Source organism: Lissotriton vulgaris, chromosome 5 (assembly GCF_964263255.1).
Source record: "Lissotriton vulgaris chromosome 5, aLisVul1.2, whole genome shotgun sequence".
Taxonomy (NCBI): domain Eukaryota; kingdom Metazoa; phylum Chordata; class Amphibia; order Caudata; family Salamandridae; genus Lissotriton; species Lissotriton vulgaris.
This window is the reverse complement of record NC_141693.1, coordinates 10,271,681-10,292,777: the sequence shown is the minus strand read 5'-3', so window position 1 is coordinate 10,292,777 and position 21,097 is coordinate 10,271,681. Positions and strand designations below refer to the sequence as shown.

The following is a 21,097-nucleotide window of genomic DNA, read 5'->3' as shown; positions in this document are numbered from 1 at the left end:
GGACAAATTGTTTGCTAGGCGTAGCCGACAGAGCATGTTTGATTCCCTGAGATTATGGCAGAAAGAAGCTCGAAAGCGTAAGATGAGAGAAGAGAAAGAGGCTTATAAAAAGTCCACTCAGACTATGGCACAGAAGGCGAGAGAACACACTAAGAATGAGAATGAGCAGCGTTTGGAGCGCGCAGACAGGCTCTGCAGGTTGAAAGAAAATAAGAGTTATGTAGTGCGCGAAGACGACCCAGATGAGATGGAAGACATTTTGAACACCCGACCCCCTCCCCCTTCTGCCCCACAGCCTTTGTATCCCTCCTTGCCAGTTTCGGCCCCTAGTAGTGAGGTTCCCTCAAGTGTTCCCCAACTATCTTCGCCCTCGACCCTCCTCGTTTCTCATCCTCAGATCCAGACCACCTCACCTGCACCCTCCCAATTTTCCTTGGCGCTCCCTAGTGCTTCAGCCAGTACCACCCCCAGTCAGGAGATGCTAACACCGAGTCGAGGCGCAGGTAGTGGATTATTCTCGCAGGTACGGAAGTTGCTTACGCGTTCTACAGTTGGTTTAGATGAAAAAAGTATGGTGGCCAATCAGGCATGTCAGTGGGCAAGGAACAATATTTATTCGTTTGAGGATATTTGGTCCACTATGAAGGATTTTGAGCCTTTGATGCAGCAACACGCTTTGTGGCATATGTCTAATGTATTGATACCGCTATGGGAACAGGGGTATGGAGGTGTGGCTCCGGCGGTTTTACGAGACATACAGGCTGGAGCATATAGAACGAACACAGGGGTGAAAGAAGTGATGAGTAGTCTGCGTGCGCTATTGCAATACAGGAATGAATTACCCTCTGCCGGCACACCCCATTTCCCAGGTCTCCACCCAATGCGCGAGGTGCACCCTATTTTTCACCCCGAGGTCCCCGAGTTGCTAGACCCGGTAACGAAGGCTGTTACTAGGAACAGAATTGATGCACATTTTCAGGAGCAATGGGTGTATACGCCATGGAAGAGGAGTGAGGTGTTGTCATTGAAGGCCCAGCTACCGGATTCTAGAAAGAATCCGACTGCCTATTACAAAGAGCTTACGGAAGCGGCGTCTTCTACTGTGATGACGTTGGCTGATGTTGAATTGTTTTTCGGGCTTTTGGTCCCGGTTGATGTGTGGCGGCAAGTGAAAGGTACGGATCATACGGAGGAGCTGGGAGGTACATGGCAGGAGTTGCAGGATTGGGACAAGGAGCGTAAGCCCGGGGAGAAGCCGAAGGCTGAGATATTAGCTTTGCCAGGGCGCATAATAAAGTATATGCACTCACTCATCCCACCGAAAAAGGTAGATTGGGACAAGTTGACGGCTTGTAAGCAGAAAAAGGATGAAGCGGTCTCGGATTTCTTTACGAGGTTTGAGGAGACGTTTATGGATTACAGTGGACAGGATGTGTCACAAGATGGCGGATTGCGGCTTTTTGTTAATAGATTTGTTACGAACTTATTGCCTGAAATATCCGCTAGATTGCAAGCGTCGGAGAGTACGTGGACAACGTCCTCTCCTTCGGGTATCCTCAGCATGCCACAGTATTATGAACACAGGGAAAATGAAAGTAAGGACAAACAGGAAAAGAAGGCTAAGGATTTGAAGACAAGGGTTTTGTTACAGCAAGTGGCTAGAGGAAGGGGAAGGGGTGCAGCGCCGAGTCGGGGGGGAGGTTTTGGAAGAGGTGAGAGTAGGGAGCGGCTGGGACCGAATCAGTGTGCAAAATGTAAGCAGGAGGGGCATTGGTGGCGGGATTGCCCACTGCTCCAGTCGGGCGCCGGCCCCGGACGAGGAAGAGGACATGGTGGTGGTGATTTTGGAAGGCAGGCTGCCCGGACAGAAGGTGGCGGGAGACCGGGAGGAAATTACTTTGACAATGGTGCAGACAGACAGCAGTCACAAAGGGGTGGCGGCCAGTATTATAATGATGATTACTCAGTGGACGATTTGACAGGGTTTTCCCACAACTAGGATAGCGTAGGACAGAGCATGGGACCGGTACTTATGGAAGTTGATCAGAGGGGACCTTATGTCGAAGCCGACTTATTGGGGTCTCAACAAAAATTTCTAGTGGATACGGGTGCAACGAAAAGTTCTGTGGCTCGTTCTCGGGTCCCAGGGGCGGCTCTGTCTGGCAAGAATAACATCTCCGTGGGTTTCGCGGGAACTCCGGTGATTAGCCCCATTTCTAAACCTCTCACGTTGACGATTGGCCCTTTTACGGTTGATTCACCGTTTCTATTGACATCCAATTGTGGGGAAAATTTGTTGGGTCTAGATTTATTAAAAAGGTTGCACGCCACCATCTATTGTTCTCCAGATGGCGTGTACCTTACTTTGGGCCCGAACGTTGCCCGCCCATTTCAGTGTTTTTCGAAGGACGACCCATTACCACCTGAATTCCAAGGCATACCCGACAGCTTGTGGGCTGTCAATGATACAGATGTAGGCAGAATGGATATTGCTCTGGTGACAATAAGGGTGAAGGTGGGAGCGAAACTGCCCCGAGTTCCACAGTATAGGATCCCTAGGGAGGGGGAGAAGGCCCTGTTACAAATAATACAAGATTTAATACGGTCTGGTGTAGTGGAAGAGACTGATTCGAACATATGCAACAGCCCTATTTTACCTATCCTCAAAAGACGGTCACCTGAGGCTACTGATAATACCCCTGATGTTTATAGGTTTGTGATTGATTTGCGACATGTAAACAAGGTGGTGGAGCCACAGTACCCGGTGGTCTCGGATATTACAACAATATTGACAATGATTCCACCTTCAGCTAAATATTTCTCTGTCCTTGATTTGAAGAATGCTTTCTTCAGTATACCAGTCCATGAAGAGAGCAGATATCTCTTCGGGTTCTCATTGGCTGGCCGAAGCTTCCGCTTTAAAAGAATTCCTCAGGGGTACACTGAGAGTCCGAGCATCTATAGTCAAGCGCTGAAGGCACAATTGGATGAGCTGGAACTTCCACCTGGCAACGTCATGTTGCAGTATGTGGATGATATCCTAATAGCATCGGATGACGAACAGGGTTGTCGGGATGCTACTGTGAAATTACTCCATCATTTGGCTGCGAGAGGGCATAAAGTGTCCCTTCCAAAATTTCAATACTGTCGAACGGAGGTCACCTATCTCGGTCACCTCCTTTCGAAAGTGGGGAGGAGATTGACGCCAGAGCGCATAAAGGCGATCACTAACATGCAGGTACCTAACACGCAGCGAGAGGTGCGCGCGTTCTTAGGCATAACATCGTATTGTCGTCAGTGGATACCTAACTATGCGTTACTAACAAAACCCCTATTGTATCTGACTACCAAAGAAGTGCGCGAGCCCCTACCCTGGACTCCTGCATGTCAAGAAGCGTTTGAGTCACTAAAAACGTCTTTGTGTTCTGCGCCAGTTCTTGGGACACCTGATTACAAGAAGCCTTTTGTTCTTTACGTGCACGAGGCGGAAGGTTGCGCGTTGTCTGTCTTAACTCAGTGTTTTGGGGGGAAGCAGAGACCTTGTGCCTACTTCTCTGCAATGCTCGATAATGTGGCAAGAGCGCTGCCGAGCTGTCTGAGAGCCACGGCGGCTGCTGCGGTCTCTATAAGACAATCGGCAGGGCTCGTGCTGGGATCAGACCTCACAGTAATGGTACCGCATGCTGTGGACATTTTGCTGAACAGGACACAGACGCAGCATTTAACTAGCGCTCGTCTGACGGGTTACGAGATGACTCTTTTTGCACCCCATGTAACGATTAAAAGGTGTGCTACATTGAATCCCGCCACCTTGTTACCTATCCCTACAGACACAGATACAAAAGACGATGACATACATGACTGTCTGTACAGGACTGAAGAAGAGACAAAGGGGAGGGTGGATCTGACAGACAGGCCCTTGGAGGAACAGGATGGGGAATTGTATGTTGATGGATCCTGTTTTAAATTACCAGATGGTACATCGACAGCAGCATATGCAATAACAACATTACAGACGGTGGTGGAGACTTCTAGAATACCTTACAATTCTGCCCAGGCTGCAGAGATTATTGCCTTACTGAGAGCATGTGAGTTGAGTGAGGGGTTGGATGTGAACATTTATACTGATAGCCAATACGCCTTTGGCGTGGCTCATAATTATGGGCGACTTTGGGCAGAACGGGGATTTCTGACTTCTCACGGACAACGCATACAACATGGTCCACTGATATTACGACTGCTAACGGCACTGACACTACCCAAAAGATTGGCTGTGATAAAATGTAGCGCACACAAGACGATAGTGGATGATGTGGGAAGAGGCAATGCTTTTGCTGATGAGACAGCAAAGGAAACTGCTAGAGAAAAATTACCACGGATGTTTGTGGCAGGGCCAGCTAGATGGGTCCCAGATGTTCATATGTTCGCAGACACTGTACAGAGTGTCAAGAACATACAGGGAAAAGCGACAGACGAGGAATTGAGAGCATGGAAGGATGGGCAGGGACGACTGGATGCGGATGAATGTTGGACAGATGCGACAGACAAGAGACGATGGCTGCTACCGAATGCGTATGTTCTTCCAGTAGTGACGATGGCGCATGGACCTGCCCATGTGAGTGCCAAGGGCATCTGTAAGCTGTTAGACCCGGTGTGGAGTAATAAAAATATCTCTAAAATGGCCACTAATTTGGTTCGTCAGTGCATGGTGTGTTTGAGACACAATCCTGGAAAGGGTACTCCTGTCCCAACTGGAAATTTTGCACCCCCTTCTTTCCCTTTCGAGGTGATCCAGATGGATTACATCGAAATGGAAAGGGTCAATAACTTGAAGTACGTCCTTGTAGTCGTATGTGCCTTTAGTAGGTGGGTGGAGGCGTACGCTACGAAAGATTGTACAGCCATTTCTACTGCTAAAATGTTGATAAAAGAGTATTTCTCCCACTTCGGATTACCTAGGGTGATCTGGAGTGATAATGGCACGTCCTTTAATGCTGAATTAGTGAAACAAATATGTAAAGGTTTGCACATTTCCCAGAAGTTCCACTCAGCCTTGCATCCTCAGGCGGCAGGACTGGTGGAACGGTTTAACGGCACGCTCAAGCTAAAGATGGACAAAATATGTGAGAGTACAGGTCTCCGTTGGCCAGACGCACTTCCCTTAGCTTTGCTTTCGACGAGAGTCACTGTAAATGCAAAAATGGGCGTCTCCCCCCACGAAGTGGTATTCGGCCGTCCGGCCAATATCTGGGGAGTGCCCAGACCTAAATGTTTCTCTGAAGTGCCATACCCTCTGTTGACAGATTATCTGTATGCTTTGACTAAAGATCTTCGTTCTATTCATCAGCAGGTAGCAGACACTCTGAAGCCGTTGCCGGAGGGGCCTGGACACTCCATCCACCCAGGGGACTGGGTGGTCGTAAGAAGATATCAGCGGAAGTCTTGTCTGGAGCCAAGGTGGTCAGAGCCGCGCCAGGTGCTCCTCACCACGCGCACGGCACTTCGGATCGACGGCAGGAAGGCGTGGACTCACGCCTCACATGTAAAGAGAGTCCCGCTCCCGTTGCCCTATGACAAATGGGTACAGGATGGCATCGCTGACGAAGAGCATGAGTCTATACCGAGGTATGCTCCTTTCTCGGATGCTTCACTGATTGGAGAAGAGCGTAGCGGAATAGAGAATTCAGTGAGCTCTACTACTCCCCTTGCTACTAGTGAAGAGACATCAGAAAGTCCAGCGTCTGCCACAGATACACCTGTTTTGTTCACTGACCCCGAAGTGCCAGGGAGCACTCGCTACAATTTGAGGCCCCGAAAAAGAAATAACAAGTAACAGTGCTGAAAATAATGGACTAGACACCGGAAGAAGGGCTTAGTGGATTTCCTGAATAAGAAGATTTAGTGGTAGGGATGGACTTATAAGAGCCCTGGTGTTTAGCCAAAGATTGTGTTCTTTGAGACTATAGCGTGGTGCGGGGCCCGAATCAAGTGCTTCCCTTGTTTCTAAATTGTTGAACAACATCGTTGGAGTAAGGTATGGACGGTAAAAGCCTGCCTGTGAGGCTTTGAAGGACACAGGGAGAAGATCCCTTTTTAAGGGTTGAAGAACCCCTCTGGCCGGTTGAGGATTGTCTGGGACTATTTTTCTAGTAGTAGTGTGATTTTTATTTTTGATTTTTGATATTTTTGAAAGATTATTCGAAAAGTATCCCTTTGGGCGTCCCATTCCTGATGAGGAGCAGCCTTTTGCGGCTCCTCCGAGACCTGTGCCTGATTCCCCTTGGTTGGCTCTTCCCCGAAGAGGAAAGATAGTGGTCATCGTCATTGTTCTGATTGCTTTTATAGTGACTCTTGGAATATTATTTTTCTTGGATAAGGCTTACCCTGTTCATGTGTTTGCACCCACACCTACTGCTGTTCCTGAACACAATATGATTACTGTTGATTATGGTGAAAGAATGTTACGTAAGAATTATAAAGATAATGTTTTTATTAAGACTTTGCATCATGCACACGCCACTACCAACATGACAGATTGCTGGGTTTGTGGGCTTTTGCCTTCTGCTGCTTATAAGAAAGATAGATTCCTTGCTCTTCCTTTGACTCCGGTAAATAGTTGTGTGGGATGGTACACTCTTATAGGTCTCGTTAAATATTTCCAACAGCCAGATTCTCTGACTCCCCGACTGCAGAATAGGGGGTGGACGATGACAATGCGAGTACGCCCTCTGCCTCCATCTTCCCTTGGACGAATATATACTGATGGACGTTTTGACCAGACTTTTATAGAGACATGTGAGAAAAGATTGGGGCGATTCCTGATACCAAATGATACTGACAGACTGAGGGACAGTTTCCTGAAATTGAATGCCACTCTGTCTTACAGACACCCTCCAAAGAGTAACGACAGTTCCAAGTCCTTGATACCCCTGGCTGTGGTGGGCCCTTCTCCATTTTTCTGTATAGAGGGAAGGGGTCCCATAAAAGTTGGTAATAGTTCTTGTAATGTGACTGCTTCAATACGCCTGCCTCTTAGCCCCTCTTTGATTGCCCCACCCAGTATCTATTTCATCTGCGGCGATAATGGATACTTATGGTTGCCTGAGGGTTGGGGTGGGGTGTGCTATCTAGCCTACATGATTCCACCTGTGTATGTGGCTCCCTCTGATTACCACAAAACTCATCGTCGATTCCCCAGTCCTCAGGAGCAGCCGCTAGAGCAGCGTAAAAGGAGGGAACTTCAGGTAGATGACGTTGACCAGACGGACACCTCGTATCAGCAATGGACTGATTTCTCTAAGGGTTTGCTACCTTTCTGGGGCCCGATATTTAACAGTAGAGCTATTAGACGACTGTCTAGGGTAATGGAAAAGGTGGTTCTAACTGAGGCTGACATTACGACCAACATATCTGTTGAGATTCAGGCTATGAGATTATTCACGATCCAGAACAGGATGGTTCTTGACGTCATACTAGCTGATAGGGGCGGGGCCTGTCGCGGCATCGGGACGTCTTGCTGTGTTTATATCCCTGACTCAGCCCCGACTGTTAACTTGGCAGTACAAAAATTGCATAGATTAGCGACTGAACTGCATCAGGATAATGGGACATGGTCCCTGCAGGGGTGGCTTTGGGGTGCCTTTTCTTCCTGGGGCTGGAAAATACTGATGGGTCTGGTTGGTGTTGTGACTGTCATTTTAACTTGCTGCCTTTGCATATACTGCCTCCCTCCTTGTTGTTCACTGTGTGCTGCGAATATACGCCCGAAAAAGAAGCCACCTGGTCAATATACCAATTCTATGATTACTGAAATTCCTGCTGATGCAAGTTGGTTGATGTTCATTGCAGAAGATGTTCTAGATTAAAGACACAAAGTCCTGCCCCTAGAATGGATGTCGGCGCTACCTTTTGGCAAATAAATGAGGCCATAGTTAGCCAATGATGCTAAAAGGAGGGTCCGATAGAGTTCACTTTTCGACACCCTAATTACTTATTGCTGATGTGTGAGTTAGCATCATATGGCTAACTGATGACGTTCGTATATGCACTTATGCTGAATTATTCTACTGCTCCTTACGTATATTCAAATGTATGTGTGACCACATTAGTTTCTTAGCTTAGCCTGTGTGCCACCATTTTGTGTAACCCTCTGTGCCTACGGACCCTGCTCGCTCATATGCCCCTCCCGCAGGAATACAGAAATGTACTAAGACAGCAGTTTTCATTTCTTAGCTTGCTGTGGCCGAAACTAACAAGTCTCTTTATCAGTAATGTTCTCATGCCCAGAGACGCCGAAGCCTAGCTCCATGGCCTTGAGTAGAGATAATAATGTATCCCTCGCAGGTGCAGATGCCTGCTCTATGAGAGCATTGTTTCATGGTCTGGGGCTCGGTAACTTTCCACAAGGGGCGTACCCCTCGTTACTGTATTGCATTATAATGTATTGCTGTGATGCAGAGAGTCAGTCCTCTCGTTCGCACTCCTAGGAGTGAGGTCGGACAGGGCCCTCTCATATGAGTGTTGTTTGGCCTAATTAAGACTTTTGTTTATTCTTCTCCACTGTCCGGCTGACTTCCTGTATAGTGACTATAGGTGAGTGCGGTAAGTCACTCGGGTGGATTTGAGCCACGCTTATCACATCCAAGACTTGTCTACCCTGCACTTGTCCACCCTGCACTTGTCCACCTTGCACTTGTCCACCTTGCACTTGTCCACCCTACACTTGTCCACCCTACACTTGTTCATGCAAGACTCGTCCATCCTACACTTGTCCACCCTACACTTGTCCATCAAAGACTCGTCCATCCTACACTTCTCCACTCTGCACTTGTCCATCCTAGACATGTCCATCCTACACTTGTCCATCCTAGACACGTCCATCCTACACTCATCCATCCTACACTTGTCCATCCTAGACACGTCCACCCTACACTCGTCCACCCTACACTCGTCCACCCTACACCTGTCAATCCTACACCCGTCCATCCTACACACGTCCATCCTACACACGTCCATCCTACACACGTCCACCCTACACTTGTCCATCCTAGACACGTCCATCCTACACTCGTCCATCCTACACATGTCCACCCTACCCTCTTCCATCCTACACTTTTCCATCCTAGATTCATCCATCATACACTTGTCCACCCAAGACTCGTCCATTCTACACTTGTGCACCCTACACTTGTCCATCCTAGACACATCCATCCTACACTCGTCCACCCTACACTTGTCCATCCAATACTTGTCCACCCTGCACTTGTCCACCCTGCACTTGTCCACCCTGCACTTGTCCACCTTGCACTTGTCCACCCTGCACATGTCCACCCAACAATCGTCCACCCAACACTCGTCCACCCTACACTCGTCTACCCTACACTCGTCCACCCTACTCTTATCCACCCTACACTCATCCATCCTACACTCATCCATTCTACACTCGTCCACCCTACACTTGTCCACCCTACACTTGTTCATGCAAGACTCGTCCATCGAACACTTGTCCACCCTCCACTTGTCCATCAAAGACTCGTCCATCCTACACTTGTCCACTCTGCACTTGTCCATCCTAGACACGTCCATCCTACACTTTTCCATCCTAGACACGTCCATACTACACTCGTCCACCCTACACTCGTCCACCCTACACCTGTCCATCCTACACCTGTCCATCCTACACTCGTCCATCCTACACACGTCCATCCTACACTCGTCCACCCTACACTTGTCCACCCTACACTTGTTCATCCAAGACTCTTCCATCCTACACTTGTCCACTCTACACTTGTCCATCAAAGACTCGTCCATCCTACACTTGTCCACCCTACACTTGTCCATCCTAGACACGTCCATCCTACACTCGTCCATCCTACACTCGTCCATCCTACCCTCTTCCATCCTACACTTTTCCATCCTAGATTCATCCATCATACACTTGTCCACCCAAGACTCGTCCATTCTACACTTGTGCACCCTACACTTGTCCATCCTAGACACGTCCATCCTACACTCGTCCACCCTACACTTGTCCATCCTACACTTGTCCACCCTACACTTTTCCATCCTAGACTCGTCCATCTTACACTTGTCCACCCTACACTTGTCCATCCTACACTTGTCCACCCTACACTTGTCCACCCTAGACTCGTCCACCCTATACTTGTCCATCCTAGACTCGTCCATCCTACCCTTGTCCATCCTAGACTTGTCCATCCTAGACTTGTCCATCCTAGACTTGTCCACCCTACACTTGTCCACCCTACACTTGTCCATCCAAGACTTGTCCACCCTGCACTTGTCCACCTTGCACATGTCCACCCTGCACATGTCCACCCTGCACATGTCCACCCAACACTCGTCCACCCAACACTCGTCCACCCAACACTCGTCTACCCTACTCTCATCCACCCTACACTCATCCATCCTACACTCGTCCACCCTACACTTGTCCACCCTACACTTGTCCACCCTACACTTGTTCATGCAAGACTCGTCTATCCTACACTTGTCCACCCTAAACTTGTCCATCAAAGACTCGTCCATCCTACACTTGTCCACTCTGCACTTGTCCATCCTAGACACGTCCATCCTACACTTGTCCATCCTAGACACGTCCATCCTACACTCATCCATCCTACACTTGTCCATCCTAGACACGTCCACCCTACACTCGTCCACCCTACACTCGTCCACCCTACACTCGTCCACCCTACACTCGTCCACCCTACACCTGTCCACCCTACACCTGTCCACCCTACACCTGTCCATCCTACACTTGTCCATCCTACACACATCCATCCTACACACATCCATCCTACACTCGTCCACCCTACACTCGTCCACCCTACACTTGTCCATCCAAGACATGTCCACCCTGCACTTGTCCACCCTGCACTTGTCCACCTTGCACTTGTCCACCCTGCACATGTCCACCCAACACTCGTCCACCCAACACTCGTCCACCCTACACTCATCCACCCTACACTCGTCCACCCTACTCTCATCCACCCTACACTCATCCATCCTACACTCATCCATCCTACACTCATCCATCCTACACTCGTCCATTCTACACTCGTCCACCCTACACTTGTCCACCCTACACTTGTTCATGCAAGACTCGTCCATCCTACACTTGTCCACCCTACACTTGTCCATCAAAGACTCGTCCATCCTACACTTGTCCACTCTGCACTTGTCCATTCTACACTCGTCCATCCTACACTCGTCCATCCTACACTCGTCCATCCTACACTTGTCCACCCTACACTCGTCCACCCTACACTCGTCCATCCCACACTCGTCCATCTCACACTCGTCCATCCTACATTTGTTGACCATACATCTGTCCACCCTACCCTTTTCCATCCTAGACTCCTCCATCCTACACTTGTCCACCCTACACTTGTCCACCCTAGACTGCGGTCCCTTTATATTTTGTCTCCCATGTCTTCTCTTCCACGATGCTGAGGCCGGGCACTCGTGGACTAGTTCTTTCCAGAAGCTGCTAGGAGTGCAGCTGCTTCTCATGCAACATTCCTACAGTTTCACTCTACTCTGGAAGCAGTCACCTTCACTCATCTGGTGTATCTGTCACTACTTCAGCAGGTACAGAGACATCATGTCTCAGGTGAGGGAGGGCCCCTCTGCACCCTGATTATACTGGTCTTGTATCTGCCAAGCATTAGGGGCAATTTTTCCTGCTTGCACAATGCCTCGTGTCGGCCTTGCTGTGGCACAGACCTCAAACCTTTATTGCTTCACCCTATGCACAACATCACTTAATATTACTGAAGCACCACAACTTCTTCCCTCAAGGGCCCAGTTTACAGTGCACAGACCACTCCATCCCTTACTGGGTCCTTTTATCTTGAGACTCTGTCAAGATGGCTTCCAGGGTCCCCTCGCCCCACCAGGGCCTATTCCAAGTGGTCGGTGTCTTGGCTGCCCTGGCCCTCAGCAGCTCAACCTCCCATAGGTTGAGTCTGTCACCCTGGACGCAGGGCTCCAACCCCGGGCTTTACTTTTACAAATCATTGTTTTCAGGTGCGTCAGTCGAACTCCAGCACCTAAAGTGAAGCAGAACTACAACTCCCAGGGGACACCAGCTGTTAAAACAGGCGCAGAGGGCCCTTGTGGACATGGATTCACCCGGTCACCTCACCCTGGGCAGCAGTGGGTCCTACATACTCCGTCAGGGGGGGTGTGGGGGGGGGCGATCCTCAGCTCATGCCCCCACCCGGCTCTCACGTCTTAAATCCTGGCTGAGACCCTGTACTGTGGTTTTTTATGAGACGCCAGTGTTCGACCTGTGAACATATCACAGACAGGTGGGCCCAGGGCCTTCGTCCAGCCCCCCCCCCCCCTTCTGTTTGTCTCTGTGAAGTGACGCCTGATGTTTCCTCGTGCCACTGAAGCTGTAAATGAAGCTTGCTCTCTATACCATGTCAGGGTCATTCAGCATAATACAGAGAGCGTATGAGTTTCTATTCCACTGCTGCAGGCTGCTCTGTTCCTTATTTGTGTCCTCCCAGGCAGGATACACATAAGCAGGACACACGTCCCATGTAGGGGTTCTTCTGCCCAGTGCCCTATGCTGACCTCAGCAGCTGGAAACACCCCCATGAACTCATCTGTTTGGATGATCACCCCAACTAACTAAATTACTCCAAGCAAGACCTACAGCGCCCAGACATGGTGACCTATATAAATGTAAATGTATGATCTGACACCAGTATGCGAGCTCTGCCCACTGACGGTGGTCAATGTGGCGGTGTTTGCATGACCAGTGCTCAGTGCGGTCTGATCTCAGGTCAGTGTTGGTTGTCAGTTTTAGTGGTGGTCAGTGTGTAACCTATGATTAGTGCTGATGGTCAGTGTCTGTCTGCGCGTCAGTGGTGGAAGTCTGCCCGGTGTGGTGTCAGTGCAGCTGACCAGCCTGCGAGCTGCTCCGGTCAATGCTCTACTGATGATCAGTGAGTGACCACTAATGTGCCTTGTTCATTTGTGTGAAAGTTTATTTACCATTTCTAGCTGCTGTGTAGTTTGACATCTTGACCAAAATGTCTAAATTATATTTATCCACCGCCAGGTACCCCAGCGCTCCCTGCGAGTCAAAGGAAGTAAACTTTTCAAAGTCCGACGTGCACTTTGAAAGCATACCCCTTCCCCCATCATCACGTCCTGATGAAGACCCGTTGTTGAGGATTTAAAACCACCCGTTATATGTTTGGGTCGAAACGTCGACGACATCCCCCCCTTGGGAGCCTGCACCTATTGACCCCTGTCCCGTGCCCCTTTTCCAAGAATCCCTTTGCCATTTATGCAAACTAAGGACTGCGGAATTGTATATATTTTACAAGCGAGTAAAAAAGAAGTACATTTTTTACAAGCATAATCCAGGGCAGGCTCATTCTCATTGTATATAAATGACTCACACTATGTTCTTCCGATCATTCTGATCATTCACTTGAGCACATTCTTTACTCTTTCTCTGTGCACGTTTTTCTTTGAAAACAGAACATATCTAATGTTTTATTGCTATTGTAAATATATGTATCAAGATGTGTTGATTTTTGAAATTTCGGTATATTGTACATTAAATAGATTGACCAGATCGGATTGGATTTTTCTCAGTTCTGAAGGTTTTTCTTTTGGCACTTACTGTAAGATATTGTACATAGATGGGCGAGTATCACCTTTTGTTCTAACGACATAGATTCAGTCTTTTCTAAAGAAGAAGGATTCAACGAATGCTAGAAATATTTCAATGTTCATAATTGTGTCAAGGACCAACTGTTGTCTATACCACTGACGGTGGTCAGTGTGGCGGTGTTTGCATGACCAGTGCTCAGTGCGGTCTGATCTCAGGTCAGTGTTGGTTGTCAGTTTTAGTGGTGGTCAGTCTGTAACCTATGATTAGTGCTGATGGTCAGTGTCTGTCTGCGCGTCAGTGGTGGAAGTCTGCCCGGTGTGGTGTCAGTGCAGCTGACCAGCCTGCGAGCTGCTCCGGTCAATGCTCTACTGATGATCAGTGAGTGACCACTAATGTGCCTTGTTCATTTGTGTGAAAGTTTATTTACCATTTCTAGCTGCTGTGTAGTTTGACATCTTGACCAAAATGTCTAAATTATATTTATCCACCGCCAGGTACCCCAGCGCTCCCTGCGAGTCAAAGGAAGTAAACTTTTCAAAGTCCGGGAGCCTCCAGACCACCTCCTTCCGTGGAGACTGCACGTAAAATATTTCATCGCCATCCGTCTGGAATGTCAATTCTCCCAGCTGGTCATACGTCTGAGTAATTTCCGACACTAATAGCACATGGTCCACTGCAAAGAAAACGAGAGAGAGAAGGTGAGAGAGCTTCTGCTGACCTCTGCTCCAGTGCTGGTGACCCCCTGAGGAGGGGAACTGCAGATCTCCAGGAGTGGACCACCCTCATACCCAACCAGGGGCGAGAGCTTCGGTAACATCTGGTCCAGTACTGGTGTCCCACGTCCCACCCTGAGGGGAGCGCCAGACCTCCAGCACTGGAGCACCCTCATACCCAACCTAATGAAAAGAGCACCTGTGTGTTCACTGTTTTCTATACCCCTAAATAAATAGGAGAAAAAGGCAAAAAAATGCATCCACACGCCTTTTTTAAAAATGTCTTTACATCTGAAGCAGTTGCGGCACCCGCGCTTTAGCTTAGGATGTTTAAAGCTAAAGCACGGGTGCCGTCATTGTAACAAAAGTAAATAAATAGAAAAAAAACATGCAATAGATCTCACATTATTGAAAGTTCAAGATATTGGCATTGCATTATTATTAGCAGCGCAAATAGCTTAAACTTTCAGTATTGCCAGACCTATGGCCTTGCGAATGCTTGTTGTGATTTGGTGATAGGTTTTTGAGAAAGAAATTGTATATCTGAACGATTGGGTCCACGAGAGGCTCAAGAGAGAGTCTCGCGAGAGTCTCGCGGAAGTGCCAGTTTAAAAATAGAGTATTCCGATTGGCCCAGGGAGGGTTTTTTTCCCTTGGGCCATCTCGTTCCCATGGGAGTCAGACTACTGCAGGAGCGAGTGCTCTGATTGGTTGCCAGCAACATGAGCAAAATGATGCTGGCAGCCTTTAAAGGACCCTGGGACTTAGTCCCCTGTCCTGACGTTTTTCTAAAAAAAAGTTATAAAGGGGCAAGGTAGGAATGCCCCTGCCCCCCAAGTCCCCAAAAGGGGGACCCAGAGGGACCCCAACCCCGCCCCCCCAGAGGCCAAAATTATTAACAAATTGGTGTTTTTTTCTGTGATCCTTGCAGGGATTGGCTCGGGGAGGAGGACCACATAGCCCCCTCCCCTTTAAAAAAATACGACCCTGGGAGGTGTGGTTTCCAGGGCCTAATGAGGCAAGTGGAGGGGGGCCATGCAGCCCCCTTCCCCAAGTGGCTCCATGACATCATTTATGACATGACTGATACCATCTCAAATGGAAAATTCTAGGATCTTGATCCAGCCTTGTCATGATGCAGTGGTGCCGATTCTGCAGCGATGTGGCATGGGTAGGCTGAAATTGTATAGGGTGTGGTCAGACGAGGTGATCGGTGTTGACTCGTCTACTTTAATGTGGCTGAAATTGCTGATGAAGCAATCCAGTAGGTGTCCGGCAGTGTGAGTGGGGCCTTCTACTCACTGGGTGAGGCCGACGTTGTATTGTTCCTCAAGGAATTCAGTTTTGTTGGGATCAGAGGCATCTTCAATGTGGGAGTTCAGGTCGCAGAGAAGGATGAAGGAGCTGGAGCTGAGGATCAGCGGGGCAACCAAACCTGCAATGGTGCAGGTGTTGAAATATAATCGACAGACGTGAACATGGCCGGTGCCATCTTGCCTAACAAGAGCCATTGTATGCACGTAAACGGCACCCATTTTAGATACCGCAGCCATTTCGTGCGTTTCTGATCACCAGCGCTTCACCCTGACCTCGCAGTCATCCCCCGCGCTCTGCCAACCCCCAAGCACACATGCTAGAGTCATAAAGCATCCTCAGCGCGACCCAGCCCGGAGCCACTTCTTGTGCCTAACGCCCATGTCCTTTCATCCCCCTCGCACGAACAGGCCCATTGATAACCTCCTCCCCTTCACCTGGCTGTTTGATCTGGTCCCAGGCAATAACTAGCCCCTGCGGATATAGTTTATTACCCCCGTACAGTAGAAACTCGCTCCCCATCAAAGGGGTCAAAATTAATCAATGACACAACCCTCATAGATCTGACCGATTTCGCATACTTCAAACCCTGCCGGAATGCCCAGCTGCGCGATAACAATCACCTGCTGAGACCAGGGTGGGGGACATTTGCTGTTGGGTATGTGTGGGAACAAGTTGGAAGCGGGGATTCCGGGGATGTAATAAACCACTGTCAGGAATGTGTTACCCTGCAATAAACAGTCAAGATTGTATATAAAAGGCTATGCCATAGAGGTACAGTTAGAGCACCTCGAGAAGACATTTAGTTTGTCCGAATTGACGTGTTCTCCTACGGAGAAATAAACCTGTTCATCGCTTTCCAGTTTTCCAGCGCCTGCCTCTTTATTTGATTAAGCTAATAATCGAGTAGATCAGAGGTGATTAACGCCAAAGCAGTGATTGATGATAACTAGAGAAAATCTGCTTTTCTACACAGGTGAAATCGGTGCCTGGTCCTGAGAGGCACTAAACAAGCGTACCACTTAGGGTGTTGTTTGCGTTGATGAAAAGTTTGACGGTCAGGTGCTCCAAGCTGCTGCAAGTGCTTTTTAGGCCTTTGGAGCGGCGCATGTGTTCCTTGTAGATGATGGTGATACCACCACTGTGTGTTTGCATTCTGTCCCATCTGGTATTTTTGTAACTGGGTGAGGGACTGCTGGATTGCTGGATTGCTGCACCGATGTCAGGGGCCAACAAGGTGTACAGCAAGGTTTTAGTCAAAAATAGCAGACCCAGTGAGCAGTCATGTAGTAGATCCCAAGCTTCTGTGGCATGATTAGTGATGGAGTGAGTGTTGACAGAGAAAGTTGCGGTATAGCGGAAGTCAGGTTTGTGTTGAGTGTGCGAGTTGCAGGGGGAGTGAGGAGGATGAGTGCATGTGAAAGGGCAGGTGGTACAGGAGAAAGCACCTTCATTTTTGGGTGGTGAGGCGTGGCAGCAGCACTGGGAGATGCAGCTGGGGTTCAGGGAGTGGAGGTTCGCAGTGGAGCAGCGACAAGGAGAGGTAGTTTGGAGGAAAACTATGGCTCCCAGGGCAGGGCATGGAAAGGGGTGCAGATGGACGCAAATGGGCTTGCCTTTGGCATGCCAATAGAGGACTCACTGCTTGCATCCAGTAGGCGGCCACCATTAAGTGAAGGCAGTTTTGGTGAGAAACTAGTGATGTCACTCCTGTGCAGATGGATGATGAAAAAGTCCTCTAGCTTGTTTTCTTCTTTTAAGGACAGTTTTGATGGCAAACCAGTGGCATCTTTCTTGTTCAGATGCATGATTGGAAATCCAGTGATGTCACTTCCTGTGCAGATGGATGCTGGGAAATACAATACGACATGAACGTTTCCAGGCAGCTTCCTAAAGTCCTTATGAGGCTTAAATACGGCTGCTGCCTGTCATGACACAGAAGTATCACCTTTGAACCAGGATGGCTTGCTACTCATGGTGCCCCAGCTGCCATAGGCTAGTCTGCCACAGCCTTAAAGGGATTTCCCTCCCAGGTGGTCTGTGGCCACCTTCAAACTCTAGATACCGAGCGGATTCCTGGCAACATATTGGTGAAGGTTTAGGGATAATATCTGTAATTTACAGAGGTTCAGAACAGAAGTTGATTGAATTTCAAGAACATTTAAAAGCATGCCACTTTCTAGCAAGCTTTCACTGCCAATTTGACTCTCGTGTATTTATTTTTATTGACCCAATGATTCAGATCAAAATAATCTAAATGTTATTAAAGACATGGTTTCATCCACCTCATCTGAATGAACATTTACCTTACTGACAGCTTTTACTACTGCAAAGAGCAGAACATTCAAAAAAGGTTCTACAGGAAAAACTTTAATATAAATGGTACTTGATGAATGTTTATCAAATGCTTTTTTTAGATCTCACCTGAGCCAGGGCACATGCATTGCTCACCAAGGATTTAGTAAGGGCTTTAAAACTGTGAACACACAGTTGTGCGTGTGCTTATTTTTTGATCTCCCCCTATTGGTCTTTGCATGCGTCTTTCTAAGAAAGACAGCATGCAATTGGCTCAAGGCGGGTGCATGTTCCGCCTTCTCTGTTCCTTGGCCTAGGGTCCTCGGGAGCGAGCAGCAGGGCCATCTGTTTCCAATTATCACAATGGGTCGCGTTAATTGGAAACAGATGGTGGTCGCGCTGGTTATCTTGTTTTCCAATGCACCTCACAACCTCAAGGTCATTCATCTCTACACGATTCCCTGCTTCTTCCCTTAGCCGCACTGGTTTGGGTCTGACCCACTCCGCTATGCTTCCCCAACCCTCCTGTCCATTTAAAAAGAAGTGTTTTCATATTTTGAAGGACTTTGTAGCTGGCATTTGCTTCTTGGAAAGTGCATTTGTGCGCCTAGTTTTAAGCGACATGCACCATCTTGGAACAGTAAACAAAAATAAAATGACAGTTTTTCATTCTGCATGCATATATTATCGCGCATCTCCATGAAGGACCGGGATTTAAACCCAGCGGTGTCAGGGACACACCTGAGGCCTTCGAGTCCACCTGTCTTAGCTTACAGAGACACAGGATACTTCTTGGTGACGTCAGAGATCCAATTTTATTGGCTGCAGCCAGTAACAGACATCCTAGAAGTACAACACGGTGTATGTTCTCAGGAGACTGCTCAATCTTTACAAAGCAAGTTACTCCTTTTATACCAAATATTGCGCTTCAGGCAAACATTCTTCAGTTACGGTTGACCAATCCCACATAAGCACGACTAAAGCATTGCACGACAAGCCCACATTTCATTGTCCAGCCCATCATCAATGACTTAGCAAAAACCCAACATTCTTCATCAGCTAGATGGTCGGACCCCTAATAAAAATGGGAACCTCCTCATCGTAAACGAGCCATAAAGTAAGGAGCAGAAACAGTGTGAGCAAGATAAGACATAGCTGTGTGTAATAAAAGGTTTAAGATGTCCTGCGCCTTGATCTCAATCTCGATCGGCTTCTGGGAAAGAAACTGGCCTAACAGGCTTAGCCTAAGGCATTAGAGTCAGCTTCGCTCTGGTTACTCAAAAGTCAGCTAAAGGTGTACGTGTACTAAAAGACTCATTCGGCCACGATCATTGGCCTATGTGAGGGCAACCACAAAGTGGCTGCCGTACATAAAATGGAACCCACGGGTGTCAGAACGGAATCTCATATTTCATAGTGAATCCATCACTCGAACATGACAAAAACACTCGTACATATCGCATTAGCCATTTGCGGCCTGCTGATACCAAAATCATCACAATAAGACCACCTTTATCGAAAGGGTTCAGAATCTCTGAACCTCAGGCCCTCCTTTTGCCCTTACATAGGCAACCACCTAAACCCATGTTAGTCTGAATCTAGGTCTATACTCATCAGATCATCAAGATGTTGCTGTAGCATCATCCTATTACTTAGCACGTCTCTAGATACAGGTTTCCTTACACATGATGTAGCACAAAGGCCACGTATGGCAGGAGCACACTGCACACAAAGACAGAACAGGAAAAGAATGGCTAAGATCATCCCAATGGCCATCAGAATCTTTCATCCCCATGTGGATAACAGTTCCCAAAACCATCCCATCAATGACCAATCTCGTTCATCCACATGTATGGAATCAGAGATCTTATGTAGCTTAGAAATGGCTTGAAACACTGTTGGAGCATTATCAGGAATTAAAACGCAGCAACTTGATTGGATCACTTTACATACCCCGCCTCGATCTGCAAGTATGACATCTAACGCAACTCTGTTCTGAAGAGTCATAAGGCGATCCGACTGGAGCACAGCAGTCAGGTTACTAAGGGCACCGGCAGTTTCAACTACGGTGGACTCAACCACTCTCGTCAATTGCCGTATGTTCCTGCTGTTAACCATAGGTCCCCAAAATGGCAGAAAACCCTTCAGAAAATCACCAAATTTTTGTCCTGCAGTATCTTCCTTACTGAAGACACCTCTAACAATTCTTGTCTTGTGGTAATCTGCCGCTGCTGTGTAGGTGGGAGACAACAGGAACGAGACAAAACATGTGCCCGAAAAATCAGGGGGCAACCATGTGTACGCTCTATCGTAACAGACAAAATAGGTACGCTTAGCTGCTAGAAACGATGGGAAAGTCTGGGACGCAAAAACATACGTCTCAGTACAGATACTCTTCCCTAACTGAGCTCTCGGATTCTTGCCATTCCCTTGCAGACAAAGATGACCCTGATGGGGTACAATCCAAATCGGAGAGGATCTTTTTGCTTGCTGGTTCTCACTCAGACTAACTCCATATCCAGTAACATTCCATCAAATATATGCTAGTGTCTCATCTCTCGGGATCGTCTCATAGGAAGTAATTCCCCTAATCATATCGACTATTCCCTTGACTAAGGCACTATTCTTCGGATTGTCCTTTACAGAACGAAGGGGATGGACTTCACGAGCATAGATGAACATAGTTCTGTATGCCCACACAGAACCATTGTAGTTAAATGGCAAAACCAGGTAAGGAATACCTCTATCAGTAGTATGAGGCATAAGACCACACACCCAACAGTTAGTTGTGTTCACTACTAATTGGTGTTGGTGCAGAAGCTGAACGAAGGAATTATTAGCAAATTCTAATCTTCTAATGGATTCATGTTCAGGCAAAGGATGAAAGGAATGCGAATAAACAGTAGAAGAAAGTATAGGCTGTGTAGTGGGTGCAAACATCACTTGAAAAGAGAATGTCACATATCCCATTAAAAACATCGTTAAACTAAGCAACATAAAAAGACACAATATTAAAAAACGTTTCCTGCTCATAATTCGACACATTTTGGCTCTGAAATTCATTTCTTCAACAGGTCTCTCCATCTCGAAAAACTCCATCCTCTATAATTGCTGCTCG

General features: G+C 47.9%; 1 protein-coding gene across 4 annotated transcripts in view; it reads right to left on the bottom strand.

Annotated features, from left to right (window-relative positions):
• The window catches only part of LOC147709977 (H-2 class II histocompatibility antigen, A-U alpha chain-like), a 1,213,889-nt gene that overhangs the window by 37,673 nt on the left and 1,155,119 nt on the right, over positions 1-21,097 (bottom strand). For all 4 annotated transcript variants that reach the window (XR_015295832.1, XR_015295833.1, XM_086920664.1 and 1 more), the window contains exon 2: positions 14,085-14,330. Coding sequence is in view for 2 of the 4 variants with exons in the window: in XM_086920664.1 (XP_086776790.1) it covers positions 14,085-14,330 (246 nt within the window). In the remaining 2 variants the exon portion in view is untranslated. The remainder of the gene's footprint in view (positions 1-14,084; positions 14,331-21,097) is intronic.